The sequence below is a fragment of the Podarcis erhardii genome (genome assembly GCF_964252035.2).
Source record: "Podarcis erhardii genome assembly, chromosome: 11".
Classification (NCBI taxonomy): domain Eukaryota; kingdom Metazoa; phylum Chordata; class Lepidosauria; order Squamata; family Lacertidae; genus Podarcis; species Podarcis erhardii.
This window is the reverse complement of record NC_138501.1, coordinates 55,294,948-55,316,831: the sequence shown is the minus strand read 5'-3', so window position 1 is coordinate 55,316,831 and position 21,884 is coordinate 55,294,948. Positions and strand designations below refer to the sequence as shown.

The 21,884-nt window shown below is 50.7% G+C and overlaps 1 protein-coding gene across 1 annotated transcript; it reads left to right on the top strand.

The window, feature by feature from the left end:
• Window positions 1-6,282: 6,282 nt before the first annotated feature.
• Window positions 6,283-21,088, top strand: LOC309352309 (uncharacterized protein). Its single transcript, XM_081880669.1, has 6 exons — window positions 6,283-6,538; window positions 9,615-9,770; window positions 12,437-12,613; window positions 14,422-14,712; window positions 15,202-15,331; window positions 19,332-21,088. The coding sequence occupies exons 2-6, from the start codon at window positions 9,642-9,644 to the stop codon at window positions 20,984-20,986; spliced, it is 2,382 nt and encodes a 793-aa protein (XP_081736795.1). The 5' UTR covers window positions 6,283-6,538; window positions 9,615-9,641; the 3' UTR covers window positions 20,987-21,088.
• The last annotated feature ends 796 nt before the right edge of the window (window positions 21,089-21,884 follow it).

Here is a 21,884-nt window from a genome sequence, read left to right as displayed (position 1 = left end):
TAGCTAACCTGATTATTTCCCTTCTTACTAAAAAGGTGACACCAGTTAACTTGGCAGTGATTTATTTTTTTAAATGTGTGTACTTATCAGAGGTTAGGGTTAGGGATGCAGATTCATCCAGTTCTGCGTTGCAGCAAAGACCCCAGATGGGCTGGGGGGGGGGGGGAAGAGTTGCTTTCTTTTGGGGGCAGCCCGCCCTCTGGTGGCTGCAGAGTGGAAGGACGTGAGCACCCCACATGCAAAATGAACAGAGTCTCGCCCCCCCACCCCCATTTTATTGGGGAAGTATAAAATACACTTGAGCACTAATAAACAGTGATGACAACACAATGTCTCTTCGCACAGCCAGGTGTCCACAGGAAGAAAAATGTGAAGTTTCAACAACAGCATTATGTGGAAAACTTACGGTACATTTACAGCTCCATCTGGCAACTGGTGGGAGACATAGCAAAATGATGATATTGCATTTGTAGAGTCTGTAATAATTTTGAAATATACTCGGAGTCGCAAAGTGATTTCATGCTCTTTATTCAGCTCATAGTGGTGAGGAGGAATGAATGAAAGTCCCCTCAAAGTATCTGCCTTATATACATTATTTACACAATGGGCTGCACATGATTGGCTAATTCCGGAATTGTACTGTAAACCAATCAGGTTGTGGATTCACTTCAATCTGGAGCATGATTGGGTGGTTCCTGCCAACCAATCATACTGCTGCATTGTTCTAGGACCAATCAGACTGCTGCATTCTGAATCCTATTGTTCTAGGACCAATCAGACTGCTGCCTTTTGGATCCTATTGTTCTAGGACCAATCAGACTGCTGCAGTTTGGATCCTATTCGACTCAGTACATAACACCCCTCCCCTCTAAGTTCCAGTCCTGCCCGGGAGGTCGCATTCATAGTCCTCAAGGTACGCTGGCGGCCTACGTGTGCGTTGCGGCCTGGGGTGTTCCCTGGTCCGGGGTTCTGGTTCTGGCTCGTGTTCCAAGGATGCTGGCTGTGATGGGGCTGTTTGGTCTGGCGCAACCGGCTCGCTCCGTCGTGGTTCTGGTTCCGGTGTCCTTTCGGCCTCCCGGGACCTCTCTGTATTTACTGGTTCTGCCTCTCCTGCTGGCCCCTGCTGCTCTATGGGCCTCACTGCCCCACTGTTCCCCTGGGACTCCTCTGACCTGTCCTCCTCCTCCTGGTTTTCTCCCGGGAATCGTCGCCGTATCTGGTCACAGTGGCGGCGCCAGCATTGCCCCCCATCCGTTAGCACCTCGTACGACACGGGGCCAGTGACCCTGGTGACTGTGGCGGGTACCCATGCAGGGCCTGCCCCAAAATTCTTTGCGTACACTGGGTCCTGGGCCTCGAAGGTCCGGGGGTTCCTGCCTTCCCCCACCCCTACCTCATCCTGAGCTCTATCGGGGTGAAGGCGGTCCAATCTGATTGCAAGGCGCCGACCCATTAGTAGTTCAGCGGGGCTCCGGCCAGTCGTTGAGCTGGGGGTGCTGTGCTGTGCTAGAAGGAATGTGGCAAGGCGGTACTCCCAATCCCCTTGCGTCATGCGGCGAAGGGTGTCCTTGGTGGTCCGCACCATGCGTTCTGCTTGGCCATTGGTGGCAGGGTGGAATGGCGCCGAACGGATGTGGCGGATGGCGTTCTGCGCTGTGAAGGTTTGGAATTCTCCTGACGTAAATGCAGTCCCGTTGTCTGAGACGAGAGTGTCAGGGAGCCCGTGCGTTGCAAACAGCCTGCGTAGTACCCGGATGGCTGCGGATGTAGAAGTGGATGGTACCAGTGCGACTTCCAGCCATTTGGTGTAGGAGTCCACCACTATGAAGAATGTTTTCCCCTGAAAGGGGCCAGCGAAGTCCACATGCAGGCGTGACCATGGTGCTCGGGCAGACTCCCAGGACTGGACTGGGGCCCTTGGGGGATCTGGGCGGGATTCTTGGCAGGCCTGGCAGTGTTTGACCCAGGCCTCTATCTCTCCGCCGATCCCCGGCCACCACACATAACTCCTGGCAAGGGCCTTCATTCTTACTACCCCTGGGTGTGTCTCGTGTAGGGCTGTGAGGACCCTTTTGCGGAGGGGCTGGGGAACAACGACCCTGCTTCCCCATAACAGGCACCCCTTGTGGGCCGACAGTTCATGTTTGCGGGTTGTGTAGCTGGCGAATTCTGGCCCGGGGCTGCTGCTGGGCCATCCCCTCCACACCCAGTCCAGGACCCGGGAGATGACCCTATCTTTCTTGGAATGGTGTGCAACTTCTTGTGCCTGAATGGGGCGGTCGGGAAGCAGCTCCAGGCTCATAACCTCTTGTGCAGGTGCCGGGTCGGGGCCTGTTTCTGGTAGTGGTAGCCTGCTGAGGGCGTCCGCATGGCCCATCGCCTTCCCAGGGCGGTGAATCAGTGCATACTGGTAGCTGGCAAGGAAAATTGACCACCTGAGGACACGAGGAGACAGCACTTGGGGGGTCTGCTTTTCGGGGGCAAACAAGCCAAGCAACGGTTTGTGGTCAGTCACCACGGTGAAGGGCCGCCCATACAAGAAATCATGGAATTTTTTTACTCCCTTCACGATTGCCAGGCCCTCCTTGTCGATTTGTGAGTAGTTCCGCTCGGTTGCGTTGAGTGTCTGGGAAAAGTATGCCACCGGTACCTCTCTTCCATCTGGGAGTTGGTGTCCCAGGACAGCGCCAATGCCATAGGGTGAGGCGTCGCATGCTAGCACCACCGGCAGCCTCTCGTCGAAGTGTGCCAAGACCGAGTTTGAGACAAGCAAGTCCTTGACTGCCTGGAATGCGGCCTCCTGGCGATGGCCCCACACCCAAGGGGCCCGCTTGTCCAGGAGTCTGTGTAGGGGCTCCGCTACCGCCGCCTTGTGGGGAAGGAAGGAATGGTAAAAGTTCAATAATCCCAAGAAGGCCTGAAGTTCAGTCTTGTTCTTGGGCGCTGGGGCATCACAAATGGCCCGTACCTTGTCCCCAGTCGGGTGGACCCCTTCTGCGTCCACCATGAATCCCAGAAAGTCCACCTGGGGCACTCCTAGTAGACATTTCTCCCGCTTTACCTTGAGACCCGCTGTCTGGAAACGGTGCAGAACGGTGCGGAGGCGGTCCTCAAACTCCTCTGGTGTGGGCCCGGCAATCAACACATCATCGAAGAAGGGGGTGACGCCAGGAATCCCTTTAAGGAGAGAGTCCATTAGATTCTGGAATATGCCTGGTGCCACGCTGACACCGAATTGCAGCCGCTTTACCCTGAATGCTCCTCTGTGCGTCACAATCGTCTGTGCCTCTGCTGTTGCCTCATCTACTGGCAGCTGTTGATATGCTTGGGCCAAGTCCAGCTTGCCAAAAATTTTCGACCCAGCCAGGGTGGCAAGGACATGGCTGACCACTGGCACTGGGTATGCATGGGCCGTGAGGGCCTTGTTTATGGTACATTTGTAGTCTGCGCAGATGCGGACTGAGCCATTAGGCTTGACAGGTGTGACGATTGGGGTTTCCCAGGGGGCATTAGGTACCGGTTCCAGCACTCCTTGCTCCACGAGCCGGTCCAATTCCTCGTCTATACGGGGTTTCAGAGCGAACGGGACCCGGCGGGCCTTGAGCCTGACTGGTCGTACTGCGGGGTCAAGCTGTAGAGCAATGGGGGGGCCCGTATACTGTCCCAATTTCCCATCGAAAACCCCCGGAAATTCCTTGCATATGGCGTCCACGTCCACTTGTAAGCTAGTGTGGTTCACCCCGGTGACAGCTAGCCCCAGTGGTCCAAACCATGCCAATCCCAGTAAGCTAATGTAGGGGCCCTTGACCACAAGCAAGTCCAGTTGCCGCGTCCGCCCTCGGTATTGCACCCTGAAGGTCCCCACCCCCATTGTGGGGACCTTATGTTTCTGGAAGTCCCGGAGGGTGAATGGGGCCGGCCTGAGTTTGGGACCCCCAGTAGGACACAGTTTCCTTAAGGTCCTTGCCGAGATTATGGATAGAGTTGAACCCGTGTCAAGCTCCATGCGGCATGGGGCCCCCTCTATCTGTACCTCTACATAAATTTTCTCTATGTTGGGGTGGGGCAACTGGTATACCTGGAAGTCCGTGAGCTCTGTCGAGTTGCCTTGGTGCGTTGGGCCCCGGGACCTGGGGTTCTTGGATTGGTCGTCTGATGCCTGGTGTCGGGTGGGCCGAGCCCGACACACCCGGGCGATGTGTCCCGATTTTCTGCACTGTCTGCACTCTGCATTGCGGAAACGGCAGGTCCTCCTCTCATGACTTTCTCCACAGCTTGCGCAGTTCCCTCCTTCTCGTCGAGGCAGCTGTGGTATGTGGGCTGCTTGAGTGCGCTGCTGTACTCGGTGCACCTCCTCCCTGTCAGATCCTGAGTCGTCGGTGAGGTCTTCATGGTGGACCCTCGGTTGGGACGGCTGGCTCGGCCGTGCCTCTTGTGTCGACCTCTCGGCAGCTTCCGTTGCCAGGGCCTCCTCCAGAGCGACCTGGAACGTTAGGTTCTTCTTAGCGTAGAGGCGTCGTTGCAGCTTCTCATCCCTCAGGCCACCGACGAGGCGGTCACGAAGCATGTTCTCCAGCTCTGAGAAGTTGCAGAACCGGGCGGCTTGGCGGAGAGAGGTCACAAACCCAGTTATGGTTTCCCCAGGGGCTTGCCGCTTTGCGTAGAAGGCATTTCGACGAGCCACCACTGAGGGCTGTGGCGAAAAGTGCCCCTTCAGCTGTTCCATTATTGTTTTGTATGGAACAGTAGCAACGTCTTCAGGCGCAAGGAGAGCCCGGGCGATTTCAAATGTCTCCTCTCCGCAGACGCTGAAGAATATTGCCCTCTTCTTGGCGTCTTCATCATCGGTGACCCCTTTGGCTTCTAGGAGGAAGGTGAAACGGGAGGCGTACGCTTCCCAGTCTCCAGATGCTGGGTTGAACGGCGAGAAGTTGCTGTCAGTTGCCATTCTGAGTTCCTTGTGTCCCGGAGCTGAAGCCTGGATACACGGTGCGAGGCAGCGGTGCGGCAGGTGGCGGTGCTGCGGTGCTGTGTGTGGCAGTCAGCTCAGCGGGATCCCACCTTCGTCGCCAGTGAAATATACTGGAGTCGCAAAGTGATTTCATGCTCTTTATTCAGCTCATAGTGGTGAGGAGGAATGAATGAAAGTCCCCTCAAAGTATCTGCCTTATATACATTATTTACACAATGGGCTGCACATGATTGGCTAATTCCGGAATTGTACTGTAAACCAGTCAGGTTGTGGATTCACTTCAATCTGGAGCATGATTGGGTGGTTCCTGCCAACCAATCATACTGCTGCATTGTTCTAGGACCAATCAGACTGCTGCATTCTGAATCCTATTGTTCTAGGACCAATCAGACTGCTGCCTTTTGGATCCTATTGTTCTAGGACCAATCAGACTGCTAAAGTTTGGATCCTATTCGACTCAGTACATAACAAATTTCCAAATAACCAAATGTCTAATGTTGCTTTTGGAAGCTGATCTGTTTGTCCATGATCATTGGCATAAAAGCTGGGTTGGTTTTTTTTAATTAAAAATCGTCATATCACCCCCCCCCCCCACTAAAAGCTAATGCCCCTTTGGCGTCAGCCTGCTGGCAGCACACTCCGCTGCTCCCCTTGGCCTTTTAATATTTATCATTATTTTTTCATTTTTATCCCACTTTATATTTTTAAGGTGGGAAAAAAGCCTCAAATTACAATCGACAGTAAAGCAGTAAATAAACATTCCAAAGCGAAACATTGCAGCAGAAGGTCACCTATGAAATATACATTCAAAGCAACATAACTAGCAGGAAACTAAAATATTATCTTAAAGATTTCATAAATAAAACATTACCAATGGAGGTCTATAGGATACACATTGAAAACAGCATAATTGGAAAGAGAACATTTTAAGCTGTTTCAGCCCAGGGAGCCTCCAGTCAAGCCGGTCTCCGCCTCTTCTGCCCAGGTGGGGGTTGTTCCTGCAGGTAAGTAGATGCTCAGCTCACCTTGGAGGTCTAACAAGGACCGTGGGGCAGGTGCAGAGGACAAGCACCTCTCCTCCACCCCCCACCTTCTGCTTGCAAAAACTCTTTTAATATAATTTTTTATTAGATTTTGTGTTTTACAATTTAGAATATTCAGTTAAACAATCTTAAAATATCAGTTCCACAGAATCCTTTCACAGAGTCTAAAACAAGGATGATCCACTGTCCAGTGATATCATATATGAGTTCGCCCAAGACGGCGAAACAAGGCTAATATTCTGGAAATCCTTGTCGAACTGCAACAACCTTTCATGTGGATTGTTGGACTCTAGGAACAGACAGGTGGAATAGACACTTTCACATATATGGACCTTATGCATAAACTGATTAGAGAATGAACTGATCCACTGGGTCTTCTACTTTTTTCGTTGAACTTTGAGTTACTTCTGTTGAAATCTACAATTCAATACAATGAATAGTATATATTATTTTTTTCAAATGTACAGCCGGTTACGCCTTGTGTGTTTATTGAATATGCTTGGAAGACTCAGCTGGGCGCCAGGTGGGGTTAATCTCTGCTCAGGGAGTTCCCCTGGTTGCAGGTGGGCGGGGCCAGGGTTTAAAGTTCCCTCTGGGAGGGGTGGGGGCATTGCAAGGGGGAAACCTGGGGGCAGAGCTGGGGAAGGACCGGGGCCAGGAAGGTACATGCTCTCTGCTAAGGGAGGCTTAGGGTGGAGGGGGCGTTGGGTGTTGGGGGGGGGCTCAGCCACCTGGCTGGCTTGCAGAGGGTGATGGCTTGACTGGTCCTCTTCTCCCCCAATTAGTTTGTCTCCAATTAGCAGACAATTGAAATGAGCATTGTGCTTACTATTTGCACTGGTGCAAACTGGAAGCAAATCCCTCCGTGATTATAACTGTAACCCCCAAGGGCTAAATCCATTTAAATGTTTGGACTTGAGGATGCCTTTGTTGTGTGAGAAAGAGAGTTGGGGGAGAGGATTTAAAGGAGGGAGGGAGGGAGTCTTGGCTCGTCTCTTTTCTTTCTTTCTTAAATACATTTTTATTGGTTTTTTTTACGCATCATTTTCAACAATCATTTAACATACTGTAACTTCTTATCTTATACAATATTTTATAATCTCCGTCACCACCCTTTGATGATTTTCCATTCTTTATCACTTATTCTGCATTTCTTAATTTCTCTGTTACTCTTAATTATCATTAACTAATTCTCTTCATAGCCTTCTTTCAATATTTTGAATAGTCCTCCTTACAGAACTTCTTGCAGTCCTACTAGCGTCATCTGTTCATGGCTGGTCTCTCGTCACCTGACTCCCACCCCCAAGTCTGGGCTCTTTAGGCAATATCTGCCTGCTCCATAATGGGCTTCTGAGCTCATTTATTCACTTTGTATTTATACCCCACTTTTCCTCCCAGGAGCTCAAGGTGGGCAGCCTCTTTATCCTCCCCCCTCCCCATTTATCCTCACAACAGTCCTGTGAGGGGGCTTAGGCTGAGGGGCAGCCACTGGCCCCCAAGGTCACCCAGTGAGTTTCATAGCCCAATGGGGAGTTGAGTTCGGGTCTCTCTCGGGTCTGAGTCGGACTCGCTGACCTTGACTCTGGGATGTTGTAGCTGCTTGGAAAGAAGCTTCTTGCTCTCTCAAAGTCTTCCAGCTCAGAAATATAGAGCTGGGAGGGACCTCAAGGGCTCATCTTGCAATGCAAGAATCGGAATTCTTTTCTGGTGGGGAATCTTAAAAATATGTTTTTGGGTGTGAGGAATTCAAATCTCCGGTTATTTTTGCGACCGGACAAGACTTAGCTTGATAAGTCTATGATAAAGAAACACACAAAATGCTTTCAGAAAAGCAAAGCATTTTAATTTTCTGAAAAAGCCAGGTAATGCTTAATAATAATAATAATGACTAATAATAATAATTTTTATATAGAACATAACCACAGGAACTTGGCAATCATTTTTACCGATTTCTTTGCATTTTCACGCCCATTTTACTCACCAAGCAAACCTCAATTACGTTAATTTAACCAAACCACCTTTTGAATTCCCAAGTCATCTTAAAACTTTTCAGAGCCCCTCATTTTTGGAATTTGAAAGTTTAAAAATTCAGCATGCTGTGCAGCCTTGTAGGTTGGACAGAAAGGCCCATTGGCCCATTGCAGCCTCAGAAGTTGACCTTCATTCTGCCACTGCTGCAAGGAAGTATTGCTTAGTGGGCGGGTGCTTATTTGAACGAGACCCCCCCCCCCGTGTGTGTCTTCTGCTGGTACTGTTTGCTGTGCCTCCATGCAGGACAACCAGGGAGGTGGCTCTTATGGCTGGTGGTGCCAAAGGATGCCGCCAGGTGCAATCTTGGTCTTCCAGCTGTCTCTTGCTTCCTGAGTTTTCTGACAGTGCACTTGTGCCTTTAGCGGCTGCACAGGAGGCAGGAACTCAGCAGGCAAAATTTCTCCGTCTCCGCATCTCCTAAATGCTGTGGAAAGCTGCACCTGTTGAATTCCTGGCTGTTAATGCAGCCGCTGTAAAGGGTGCAGTGGGAACCAGGAGAGATAACGGAAGAGTGTGCCTGTGTTGAGGGGCGGCAGTCTGGTACAGCTGGGGTTCGGTGTCATTGATAGCGGGAGGATTCTGGAAACAGAAGGCTCACGGAATCCTAGCGCTGGAAGGGACCTAAAGGGGCATCTAGACCAACCCCCTGCAATGCAGGAATCACAGCAAAGATCTCCTTGGCAGCTTTGCTAGTGGGAAGCAATTTACTTCTGTGGTAGAGGCCCAACTTTGCATGGAGCTGATCCCAGAGTCACCCTCAAACCATTTCCTTAACAGTGTGATGAAAGAGGTTTCCTTCATATATATATATATATATATATATGCTTTCGTAGATTTTCACGGGTATATATATATATATATATATATGTGTGTGTGTGTGTGTGTGTGTGTGTGTGTGTGTGTATTTGGGGGGGGGAGGGCATGAGGGAGGTTGATACTGGGCTAGTTGGGCAATGTGGCCTGACTCCCAAGCTTTGCTGTACACAATGTATTTTTTTGTGAGGCAGTGTGTGTGTGTGTGTGTGTGTGTGTGTGTGTGTGTGTGTCTGTGCTTTCTGTTAATGCGGGTGAGAATAGCTCTTGGAATTTGCAGGTTGAACCATACCTCTTGAATGGGGGGCATCTTTAATAAAAGTTCTTCAATTATTGGACTGTCATCCTAGGTTTTCAGAAACAGTTGTTCTTGCACCTCTAGGGTAGTGGCTGATTTGATGCTCCTTCATTCAGTTGCTCCCCTCACCTGACACACCTGATCCATTAGTATCATTGGGCTAGTCTGGTGGAACTCTTTGCCACTGGAGATTCAGCAGGTACCTTCTGTGTCAACTTTGAAACACCTGCTGAAAACTTTTTAGTACCTTCAGAAAATAAAGAACGCACCCTTCCACAATGGTTATTTATTTTTTAAAACCCCTTTTTATATGGTTTTATTGTTGTAAACTGCAATTTTTTCAATGATGCAGCAGTATACTAGCATTTTGTAAAACGCAGGTTCTCATTCAGTGCCTCACCCAAAGGCCCATGCCCATCTCTCACCCTGTCTTTGCTCCCTTCCCTCCTCTATATAGGAGTTGGCAGCTGCGGGCACAGAGAAGATGTGGAAGCCCCCGCTCCGGATCCTGGTCTCGGGTTCAGAGCAGTCTGGGAAGTCCACCCTCATCGGCCACCTTTTCTACAAATGTGGGCATCTTAAAGCAGAAACTATGGAGACCCTCTGGAAACAGGTATCTCCTTCCTAATTATTAAGTTCGTGGCTTGCCTTTCTGCCAAATGATGCTCAAGGTGGCTCAAAGCAAGGAAAATACAAAGTATTTTCACATGCCACCCCTGTCTCCGAGTGGCGAGAGACCCCAGGAGCTGCAGGTGCTTCAGAATCTCTGGATATCTGTACAACCTGAGCGTAAGATGGAGGGGTTCATGGCCCCAACAGCCCCGGTAGATCTTGCTTCTCCATTAATCACAGCTTTGGGTCCAGTGTAGAGCAAGCAGGTCACTGGGTCTCCTTCTTCAAGCCCTTGCCCAGCTTCCAGCTCACCTGGCAGCCAGGTGAGCAGGGTGGAGAAATGCCCCCTCCCCCAATCAGCCTGGAAGGTCCCATCACTGGTTGCTGTTCCTGTAACCTGCCTCATTCTTTTGGGATGCTGATGAGGACATTTCAGTAGCCAGCTAAGGTCATGGTCTTGCAAAGGAACTTGTCTGACTAGTTATGAAATAAAAGCTTAGATTCTCCCTGGGTACGGGACCCACAAGAACTGGAATGGACTCGGGGCATCATCCAGACTGAAACCCCTCCCCAAAACACCCAACAATACAGTGGTACCTCTGGTTAAGAACTTAATTCGTTCCGGAGGTCCGTTCTGAACCTGAAAAAAGAAAAATAACAAAGACATAAAAAATACAAACAAACAATTAAAAAAAAACAGATCAGACCTTTACATAGCTTTCTTTCCTTTACTTATTTCCTTGACCTCCTCACACCTCCCTTTTTTGTATTCTAGTTCAATTAGATGTTTCAGCAAATCCTTTCCAGCTTTGTTTTTATCCTAATAATTTATCTTAATATACTTTAATTCTCGCCTTTCACCAATTAATAAATCAATTTTAACTTAAACCTTTATATCATTTCTGCTAAAACCACATAACTTCATTCCAGCCTCCTTCTAACATTCCTTAATTTTACAATGTTTCTGTAAATAAACTTTAAATTTTTTCCAATCTTCTTCCACTGACTCTTCAGCTTGGTCTCGGATTCTGCCAATCATTTCCGCCAGTTCCATATAGTCCATCACTTTCATCTGCCATTCTTCCCGGGTGGGTAAATCTTGTGTCTTCCAATACTTCGCGATGAGTATTCTTGCTGCTGTTGTTGCATACATAAAAAAAGTTTTGTCCTTCTTTGGCACCAATTGGCCGACCATGCCCAGAAGAAAGGCCTCTGGTTTCTTCTGAAAGGTATATTTATTTATTTTTAAAAATGATATTTATTAAAGTTTCACAATAAAAACATACACAAACAAAAAAACCAAAAGAAACAAGTATAATTTCCATCCTTATTTTCTTAAACCTAATTTCCCCGACCTCCTCATACCTCCCCCTTCTGTATTCTAATTTCATTATCTAATCAGCAAATCCATTCCCTTACTTCCCATATTTTTTAATAATTCTATTCTTTTTCCATAATCAACACCCCTGAAAACCACATAATTTTTAAACCCATGTCAATTCTAACCTTCATTAATTTTATAATATTTATTAAGATAGTCTTTGAATTTCTTCCAATCTTCTTCCACTGTCTCTTTGTCCTGGTCTCGGATTCTGCCATTCATCTCTGCCAGTCCCATGTATTCTGTCATCTTCATCTGCCATTCTTCCAGAGTGGGTAGATCTGGTGTCTTCCAATACTTTGCAATAAGTATCCTTGCTGCTGTTGTAGCATACATAAAAAACGTTCTGTCCTTCTTTAACACCACATGGCTAACCATACCCAGGAGAAAGGCCTCTGGTTTCTTCAAGAAGGTATATTTAAATACCTTTTTCATTTCATTATATATCATTTCCCAGAAAGCCTTAATCCTTGGGCATGTCCACCAGAGGTGAAAGAATGTACCTTCATTTTCTTTACATTTCCCACATTTGTTATCTGATAAGTGGTAAATTTTTGCAAGCTTGACTGGGGTCATGTACCACCTATAAATCATTTTCATAATATTCTCTCTCAAGGCGTTACACGCCGTAAATTTCATACCGGTGTTCCACAACCCTGAAAGGTATATTTAAATACCTTTTTCATTTCATTATAGATCATCTCCCAGGAAGTCTTAATCCTTGGGCATGTCCACCAAAGGTGAAAGAATGTACCTTCAGTCTCTTTACATTTCCAACATTTATTATCGGGCAAATGATAGATTTTTGCAAGCTTGACTGGTGTCATGTTCCACCTGTATATCATTTTCATTATATTCTCTCTTAAGGCATTGCATGCCATAAACTTAATACCTGTGGTCCATAACTGTTCCCAGTCAGCCATCATGATATTATGTCAAACAAAGTTCTTAACCTGAGGTACTATTTCTGGCTTAGTGGAGTTTGTAACCTGAAACATCTGTAACCCGAGGTACCACTGTATTTTCCATTAAAAAGAACATAAAATCAGTGTAAATGACATCATAAAATCAGTGCCAATAAAACATGTCAATGAAAAAAAGTGTTAACCTGGATACTGCTTGGTATACCTAACTGCTGTTAAACTGGGGTGAATCTTAGAATCATAGAGTTGGAAGAGACCACAAGGGCCATCGAGTCCAACCCCCTGCCAAGCAGGGGTGGGGGTGGTGTCTGCTGTATGCCCCCGCCTGCCTGGGATTTTCCGCCACCTCTGTCTCCTTTGCAGAAGGTGGAGCAAGGCAAATCGTACAGGCAGTTGCTGGAGACCCTCCAGCAAGTTCAGAAAAGGGGTGCGGCTCCGGGGAGACAGCATTACAAGAGCTCCAAGTATGATGTCACCATTGCAGAACCCCCAAGTCGTGTAGGGATGTATCGCAGCTGCTGCTTGCAAGGCCAGCAAAAGGTGAGAGTCTCTGCTCCTCAGCAGCTTAGGGGGCAGGTGAGGTTTCATGTCAAAGGTTGTGTCCTGCGCGTGCAGTAAATGTGTTGGGCGGGAAGGGGCTCCCCCCTCCTCACTCTCAGTTTTGCCCTTTTAAAGCTCAGTGGGAAGGAGGTAAAGGTAAAGGTAAAGGTACCCCTGCCCATACGGGCCAGTCGTGTCCGACTCTAGGGTTGTGCGCCCATCTCACTTAAGAGGCCGGGGGCCAGCGCTGTCCGGAGACACTTCCGGGTCACGTGGCCAGCGTGACGAAGCTGCTCTGGCGAGCCAGCACCAGCGCAGCACACGGAAACGCCGTTTACCTTCCCGCTAGAAAGCGGTACCTATTTATCTACTTGCCCTTAGGGGTGCTTTCGAACTGCTAGGTGGGCAGGAGCTGGGACCGAAGACGGGAGCTCACCCCACCGCGGGGATTCGAACTGCCGACCATACGATCGGCAAGTCCCAGGCACTGAGGTTTTACCCACAGCGCCACCCGCGTCCCTTGGGAAGGAGGAGGGGGGCATAAAACAAGAATTCCTTGGCTCTGCCAGCCGCTTGCTCTGGCACCACCTTCTGTCCACCTCCTTGTCTTCTGTCCTGCCAGTTCCAATGGGTACCAGCCACCACCGTCTTGTCAAATGTTTGGGCTCTTCCTTGGCCTGGACCTTCTCAATCAGGGGCCGGCAACCTTCTCAATCAGGGCCCGGGGGCCAGATCCGGCCCAATCGCCTTCTAAATCTGGCCTTCAGACGGTCTGGGAATCAGCATGTTTTTACATGAGTAGAATGTGTGCTTTTCTTTAAAATGCATCTCTGGGTTATTTGTGGGGCAGAGGAATTTGTTCACCCCCCCCCAATATAGTCCAGCCCTCCACAAGGTCTGAGGGACAGTGAACCAGCTCTCTGCTGAAAAAGTTTGCTGACTCCTGCTCTAGGGGTAGGCAACTTAAGGCTCACAGGCCCCAAGTGGCCTACAGGGGTCATTTAACTGGCCCACGAGCCACCCCCGAACTGAGTCGCCCACTTGGCAAGTCCCTGCACGCTGCGCTAAACTGGCGCAGCATGGTGCGGGGACTTTCTTCTGCGGTGCTGGAAATTGCATCTGCGCAGATGCTGGAAATGGCAGGCGCACGTGTGATCCAGCCCACAGAGGGATCTCTGCTGGAGTGAACCGGCCCAGGTGAGGTAAACCTTGCGGACCCCTGTTCTAAATGACCCCCCCCCCGCAACACCCTCTGATGCAGTAGGGCTGTTCCCACAGGAGGCAATGACAGCAATTTAACATGAATTTTACTATCTAATGAGACCATTGATCCATAAAATGAAAGCAATAAACAATGTACTGCAGTCACTGGGTTCCACACAGTCACAGAAACAAAACGAAAAGAAACAAAACGAAAATGGAAGCGTGGCACTCAAAACAGAGCATGTTCAGCTTCTGAAAAAAGTTTGCAAACTGGAACACTTACTTCCGAGTTTGCAGTGTTTGGGTTCCAAGTTGTTTAAGTACCAAGGCATTTGAGATGCAAAGTACCACTGTATGCGCTTGCATCCAAGGGGTTGTGGGGGCTTCATCCCCTACAATAAAGCCCCATGAAGGGAAGGGGCTCTCATGCCTGAATCCTGCTTGCAGGGGTCCCATTGAGGCCTTCTTGGCCGTTGTGAGTAGAGACTGCTGGGCTAGAGAGCCATCTTCTGATGTTCTTATGGAATACCCTTCCCTGGCAGAAAGTCAGGGCCAGGCGACTGAGAGTTTTGACAGCCTTTTCTTTGCTCCTCTCCCTCCCTCAGGTGGACTGCCTGCTGTTTGTGGTCTCTGCAGAGAAGAGGGACTTTGAAATGCGTTGGGACCTGACCCAGAAGCAGATCCTGTTGGCCAGCAAACTCCCGGTGAAGCAGCTCGTGGTGTGTGTCAACAAGATGGACTCTTCCACGCCGGAGCCTTACAGCTGCGACCGCTACCAATACATCGTTGGGAAAGTGTGGGACTGGCTCTGGGAGTGGGACAGAGACCCCGGTAGGGTGCTCTTTCTCCCCATCTCAGCCCTCTATGGGGACAACCTGCAGGAGCCCAGCCTCAAGGTAGGCAACCCATCTCTCGGGGAAACTGAGGGTAGCAGATGCCATAATGCAGCTGGGAGGAACACCCAGCTACCTAAATCAGGGCTTCAGATTCTGGTTCAGGCATCAGTTGCAGGACCAAGAGGGATCAAGGACTGTAGAGCCATTTTTAAGGGGTTATTTCCCATAGTGGTTCAGACAACCAGCTGACCCAGTCCTGCCAATCAGAAGCCAGGCCACGCTGGTCAGATAGAGGAAGTGGGGAGGTGGGTATCTCAGGTGGAAATTGCTAAGGGATTTCTCAATCTCCCTGACGGACGGACTTAATCAGTAATCCATGGACTTTCGTTAACCGGGGCGGCACTATAATGGGCCAAGGTGAGGTGGGTGCCTCAGTTTGCAGAATTGGAGGAGGGGCAGATTTGGTTCAGCGGATGCAAGGTTGCTCCGGAAGTTGAACAGGGCACAAATCTGAGAGCCGGGGGGTCTGTCTTGGTCTCTCCTTTGCAGATGACCTGGTTCTGCAGGTGGGAGATCCTCAGGGAGAGAGGAGAAATGGTCAAAGGCACAACTTTGCAGCAGTTCCTGGACGGCTTCCCGGCTTGCCATCTCAAACCGGACCTCCTGCGTACTCCTTTAGGTGGGTAGAACTCTTGAACTTGAGGGGTTTTTTTTGTCTTAACCTTTATTCATAGATAAATTCAAAGATATACAGAAATGCATACCCATTACAAAATCTCTTTTTATAATATGTTGAGATAAAACAGATACTTAATCTAGAAAAGAGCAAAGTCTGGAGGAAGAAAATGCAAGAAAATGAGAAATCTAAAGAAGGAGCAAGCAAGAGAAAAGGAAAGAAAGAAAGAAAAAAAACCGGAAGAAAAATAGAGTAGAACAAAAGGACTCCTGGCTCTCTGCAGCTACAGATGATATTCATTCTTTAAGCTCCAACCATTCTGTCTTCTCTAAAGCAGTATTTTTTTTTCAATCTTCAAATCCAGATATTACAAGTTCATTTTCTCTTTCATGCAAAAAGTCCTTTTGGGAAGGCTGGAGGGACCAAGGAGCCACTGGGGTCAGATGGTTCTCCTTGACATGGGTGCAGAAGGATGCTGTGGGAGAAAAAGGACATGACGGTTGCCTGTCAAAGATGCTTTAGCTGTGATTCCTGCATTTCTGGGGTTTGGACTTGATGGAGATGGATTGAGGATTAAGTCTATAAATCAAAATTCAAGCATTCTATCCCATCTGTGTGGGAAAAATATGAAGGGCTTTTTAGCAGAGTAAACACACTTACGTGCTTTTGCAGCTTACTGAAAGCTAGGAATTAGGCAATTGCACCTTTTATCCCTGTTTATTTGTGTTCTGCTGATCTTTTCCCTCTCTGTCCCTGTTGCTAAGAAGGAACCTTACGTTTTAGTAAAAACATAAATGTTTACTTACATTTTAATGCAGACAGCAAATATATCAAAGTAGTATGCAGGTAAAATAGTTTTTAGTTACAAAATACAAAACTAGTTTCCAAAATGGAGCCTGGTCTTTGAGCATGACCTTAACAGATTGCACCAGACTGGGTGCAAGCTAACAATGAATTTTAACAGGGACAAATGTAAGATCCTTCACATAGGCAGGAAGAACCAGATGCACAAATATATAATGGGGAAAACCTGAATTATTAGGAATAGATGTGAAAAGGATCTAGGGGTCTTAGTGGACTACAAGCTTAACATGAGTTCACAGTGTGATGCCGCAGCAAAAAAAGCTAATGCTATTCTAGGCTGCATCAGAAGTTTAGTTTTCTGATCAAGGGAAGTAATAGTATTCTGCCTTGGTCAGACCACACCTGGAGTCCTGTGCCCAATTCTGGACACCACAATAAGAAGGATGGTGGCAAGCTGGAAGGTGTGCAGAGGAAGGCAACCAAGATGGTCAAGGGTCTGGAAACCAAGCCTGATGAGGAACGGTTGAAGGAGTTGGGGAAGTTTAGCCTGCAAGAGAGGATATTGAGAGGAGGTATAAGAGCCATCTTCAAATATCTCAAGGGCTGCCACATGGAAGATGGAGCAAGTTTGTTTTGTCCTGTTCTGGGGGGTAGGATTCGAACCAATAGCTCCAAGTTGCAAGAAAGGAGATTCCGACTAAACATCAGGAAGAACTTTCTGACAGTATGAGCTATTTGACAATGGAATGGTCTCCCTTGGGAGGTTGTGAATTCTCCTCCACTGGAGGTTTTCAAGCAGAGGTTGGATGGCCATCAGTCAGGGATGCTTTAGCTGAGATTCCTGCATTTCAGGGGGTTGGACTAGATGACCCCTGGGGTCCCTTCCAACTCTACAATTCTATGATTACATCTGCTCACATTGCTTACTTGAAAGGAAGAGAGAGACTGGGGCAAGAAGGAAGGAGAAAAGATTGAGATCCTTTGCCCTACATCCTACCACAAGACGATATAACACCACATAGAGCTGCCTTCTTTAGGAATGGAGGAACTCAAAGTGTCTTAACCCCTCCATATGCTTATTTAGCAAATATAATGTTCATTTTGACTGCAGATTATCTCACTCTGGGTACCTCCCAACTCTACAATTCTATGGTTCTGTGACTGTTTTGTAGAATGGACCGAGAAGGAAGAGAAGATTCTCCTGAGGACATGGAGGAGTCTCTCCTCCCAGGCACCAGACCACGTCCCCAGCCCTTCTATGATGTCTTCGGCTCTCAGGCAGGCAGGAGTCTGGCGCTCTGCAGAGCAGTGTCGCAGCAAGGTGGATGCCCTCCTGAGGCGCTACATCACCGACGTGCTCCGGGGAGGAATCGACTGCTCCCCTTTCTACTGGGAACTGCATGACATCCTGGGATATGATGTCTCCACAGCGGCCTTTCAATTGCGGCGATTTAAGCAGGAACTGGTGCCAACAGCAAATGCCCTCACTGCACCTGACCTGGGTTGGGCTGAAGATGTGTTTGTCCTTCTGGGGCCTTCTGGTCAAGGAGCACTTGCCATCCCAAAGGAGGAGGAGAAAGAAGAAGAGCTTGTCATCCCTGGGCCTTCTGGTCAAGAAGAACCTGTCGCTTCAGAGGAAGCACAACTTGTCTGTCCTGGGCATTTTGATCAAGGAGAGCCTGTTGTCCCAGAGGAGGGAGAGGAAGCAGAACATGTCCATCCAGGGCCTTCTGGTCAAGGAGAGCCTGTTGTCCCAGAGGATGGAGAGGAAGCAGAACTTGTCCATCCAGGGCCTTCTGGTCAAGGAGAGCCTGTTGTCCCAGAGGAGGGAGAGGAAGCAGAACTTGTCCATCCAGGGCCTTCTGGTCAAGGAGAGCCTGTTGTCCCAGAGGAGGGAGAGGAAGCAGAACATGTCCATCCAGGGCCTTCTGGTCAAGGAGAGCCTGTTGTCCCAGAGGATGGAGAGGAAGCAGAACTTGTCCATCCAGGGCCTTCTGGTCAGGAAGAACCTATCGCTTCAGAGGAAGCACAACTTGTCTGTCCTGGGCATTTTGATCAAGGAGAGCCTCTTGTCCCAGAGGAGGGAGAGGAAGCAGAACTTGTCCATCCAGGGCCTTCTGGTCAAGGAGAGCCTATTGTACCAGAGGAGGGAGAGGAAGCAGAACTTGTCCATCCAGGGCCTTCTGGTCAAGAAGAACCTGTCGCTCCAGAGGAAGCACAACTTCTCCGTCCTGGGCACTTTGATCAAGGAGAGCCTGTTGTCCCAGAGGAGGGAGAGGAAGCAGAACTTGTCCATCCAGGGCCTTCTCGTCAAGGAGAGCCTTTTGTCCCAGAGGAGGGAGAGGAAGCAGAACATGTCCATTCAGGGCCTTCTGGTCAAGGAGAGCCTCTTGTCCCAGAGGAGGGAGAAGGAGCAGAACTTGTCCATCCAGGGCCTTCTGGTCAAGGAGAGCCTCTTGTCCCAGAGGATGGAGAAGGAGCAGAACATGTCCATCCAGGGGCTTCTGGTCAAGGAGAGCCTTTTGTCCCACAAGAGGGAGAGGAAGCAGAACTTGTCCATCCAGGGCCTTCTGGTCAAGGAGAGCCTCTTGTCCCAGAGGTGGCACAACATCTTGTCGATGTGGGTATCCTTTCTCAAGAACAGGTTGCCATCTTGGTCCACCTGTTCTTTCAAGGAAAGCCTGCCACCCTCCCGGAAGAGGGAGGAGCCCTCCCTGGGTCTTCTGGACAAGGTGAGCCCATCATCCTAAGAGAGGAAGTAGGGGAGCTTGTCATCCCAGGACCACCTGGCAGCTGAAATTTTTGGAATGGGGAGTGAGTGGGCTCTTCTAAAGGAGGAGCTAGTCAGAGGGACCCCTGCCTCCTTGGAGACCAGGCCTTGGGAGGCTGAGGGACTTCAGGCAATTTCCCTTGTCACCCATGACCACTGACCACACTGGCTGGAACTGAAAGAGTTGGGATTCCCACAATATCTGGAGGGCTGCAGATGTTCTCCACCCCTGGTCTAGATGTTCAAAACTTGGAGGTTGGGACAGGGTGACCTTGGGGCTGGAGGCACAAGGGAGCATCAAGCATGTAAGACCAGTTGTGATGGTGCGGGGGGGGGGGGGTTGGTTGAAACCTGTGGGTGCACAGCTGACTTACGGAGTCACTTGCCTTGTCGGAAGCTGCTAACCCCCTCCCTCTCTCTCTTTCTCAGGACAGGACTCTTACTCACAGACCAAAAGCACCCCTGAGCGAAGAGCCCTTGATACCCCTGACTCTGCAGAACCACCTCTGTGCCCTAGGCCCCCCAAAAGCCCCAGAAGTAATCCCCACTCTGGGCACTTGGGGAAGAGCTCTGGATACAAATTGTGTCCTGGTCCTTCAAGAACCACCAGATATGAGCTGCCCCCTCGATTTTTAAGTAGATTCAAACCTAACCCCCACCCTGGACCCTCGACCAGCAGTTTTGGACAAGATCTGTGCCCTGGGACCTCCGGGAACTCGAGACCTGACCCCCACCCTGGACCCTTGACCAGCAGTTTTGGACAAGATCCGTGCCCTGGGACCTCCGGGAACTCGAGACCTGACCCCCACCCTGGACCCTCGACCAGCAGTTTTGGACAAGATCCGTGCCCTGGGACCTCCGGGAACTCGAGACCTGACCCCCACCCTGGACCCTCGACCAGCAGTTTTGGACAAGATCCGTGCCCTGGGACCTCCGGGAACTCGAGACCTGACCCCCACCCTGGACCCTCGACCAGCAGTTTTGGACAAGATCCGTGCCCTGGGACCTCCGGGAACTCGAGACCTGACCCCCACCCTGGACCCTCGACCAGCAGTTCTGGACAAGATCCGTGCCCTGGGACCTCCGGGAACTCGAGACCTGACCCCCACCCTGGACCCTCGACCAGCAGTTTTGGACAAGATCCGTGCCCTGGGACCTCAAGGAACTCCACACCTGACCCCCGCCCTGGACCCTCGACCAGCAGCTCCAGACTTAAGCTGCATCCCAGACCATCAAGAAGCTCCGGACACAATCTACTGGGTGCTGGGCTGGAGAGGAGGCCACGTTCTGCAATCCCCCTCAGCTCCTCAGCATCTGGGAGCGACGCAGGAGTTTCGCTAGAGGAAGAGGAGCTTGTGTTGGCGGAGGAAGATACTCGCAGCCCTGGTGTTCCAAGGGGCTCCTGGGGGAGCCTAATTGGCCCCCCGCTCTTGCTGTGCCCCACCCATGGGCTCCCAGTGCTGCTTCCTTCCCCATACCCCTTCCCATACCCCCTTCCTCCAGCCCCTTTCCAGCAGGGGCCGCGCTTCCCCGGGCCAGATCCTGTGTACCAGCTGCCGCTGCTTGGTGAGCCTTCCTGGGCCCCTGTCTCCAATGCCATGTCTTCCCATTCGCAGTCCCATCCTGCCTCCTGGGACCCCCTCATTCAGCAGGCCCAGTCTCCCCCTTCCTCCTCTCCCTTCCAGCAGCCCCCTGCCCAAGCCATGCCGTTCATCTCACAGCCTTTTGTGCCTCCAGATTCCTTCCATGCTCCGCCGGGGCCCCAAGGGCACTTCCCACCCCCACCTTATGCGCCAGCCCCCCAGGCCTTGCCGAACCCGTGGCCCCAGACCCCATACCATGCCCAGGACTTTCCCGGGGCCCATGCCAGGTCAGGGCCATTGTCACTCCACTCCCTCCCATGGCATGGCCCTCCTGCATCTCCCCTGGGCATCAGAATCGTCCTCCAACCGGCTTCTGGGCCACGGAGCTTTCCTTCCGCAATGGAAGCCTCTGCCACAGCCATCCGAGCCAGAGAGCTTCCTGCCCCCGCCTGTCAAAGCACCCCCCTTGCGTCCTCGCCCACCCTCCCTGGCAGGGCCTGATCCTGACGGTGTTGAGGCACCGTCCTCTGCTGCTTCTCTGGCTCTGAAGCCCACGTCCCAACCTGGGAGCCCCTTGTCGTCGCCTCCCCGGGCCCAGCCACAGACCCCTTAGCCCTCTGCCTCCTTTAAAATCCTGCATGGCCCCCAGTGGGGCTGGGGATCAGGCTCTCAGGCTCCCTCCCCCTCCTCCCTTGCCCTCCAGCTCCCCACCCCAGCTTCCAGGACCTCCATCCCAACCTGGGAGCCCTGGGTCCCCAACCTCCCGGCATCCCCCAGGCTTTTAAAAGCGCTCCCTCTCCTGGCCCCAATCTTGCCTCCTTTGTCACCCTTCCCACTGTCATCTGTTCCTGGTGCTCCAGACTCCCTGGGCAACAGGCCCCCACCTCTAGCTGCCACCCCCCACCCCCAAGGTGCCCCCAGGCCGGCCACTGCATCTCTGCATCAGAGTCTGGTGCCCATGTCCCCACCAGGTCACTCTCCACTGTCCCCACTGAAGCCACGGAGCCCTTTCCCCACCTCCCCTTCCTCTCCTCTCTAAGCACAGATTTTTTTTTGGGTGGCAGCCCAGGCCAGGGAGGCAGCAGAGCCTTTCCTTCCTTTCCTGTCCCTCTAAGGAGCCCTGAGCAGGCTCCCCTCTCCCCTTCACTCCCATCTCCCGCTCACTGCCTGGGCCTCTTGAGCAAAGGTCTCCCGGCCTCCTTGTCCTTTAGCTGCCTCTTGGTGGGAGCCCTTTGGCCTTTCCCCACTGCTGGGCCAGCCTGGGAGCTTATGGGGCAGGACCCCTTGGTGGTTCCCTCTCATCCCATGACCTGGATGGGTCCATGGGAGGTGATGGGATGTTTTAACCTTTCAGCATGAACCAAGCCTCTTCCAGGCGATGGTCTTGCTTTTTAACCAT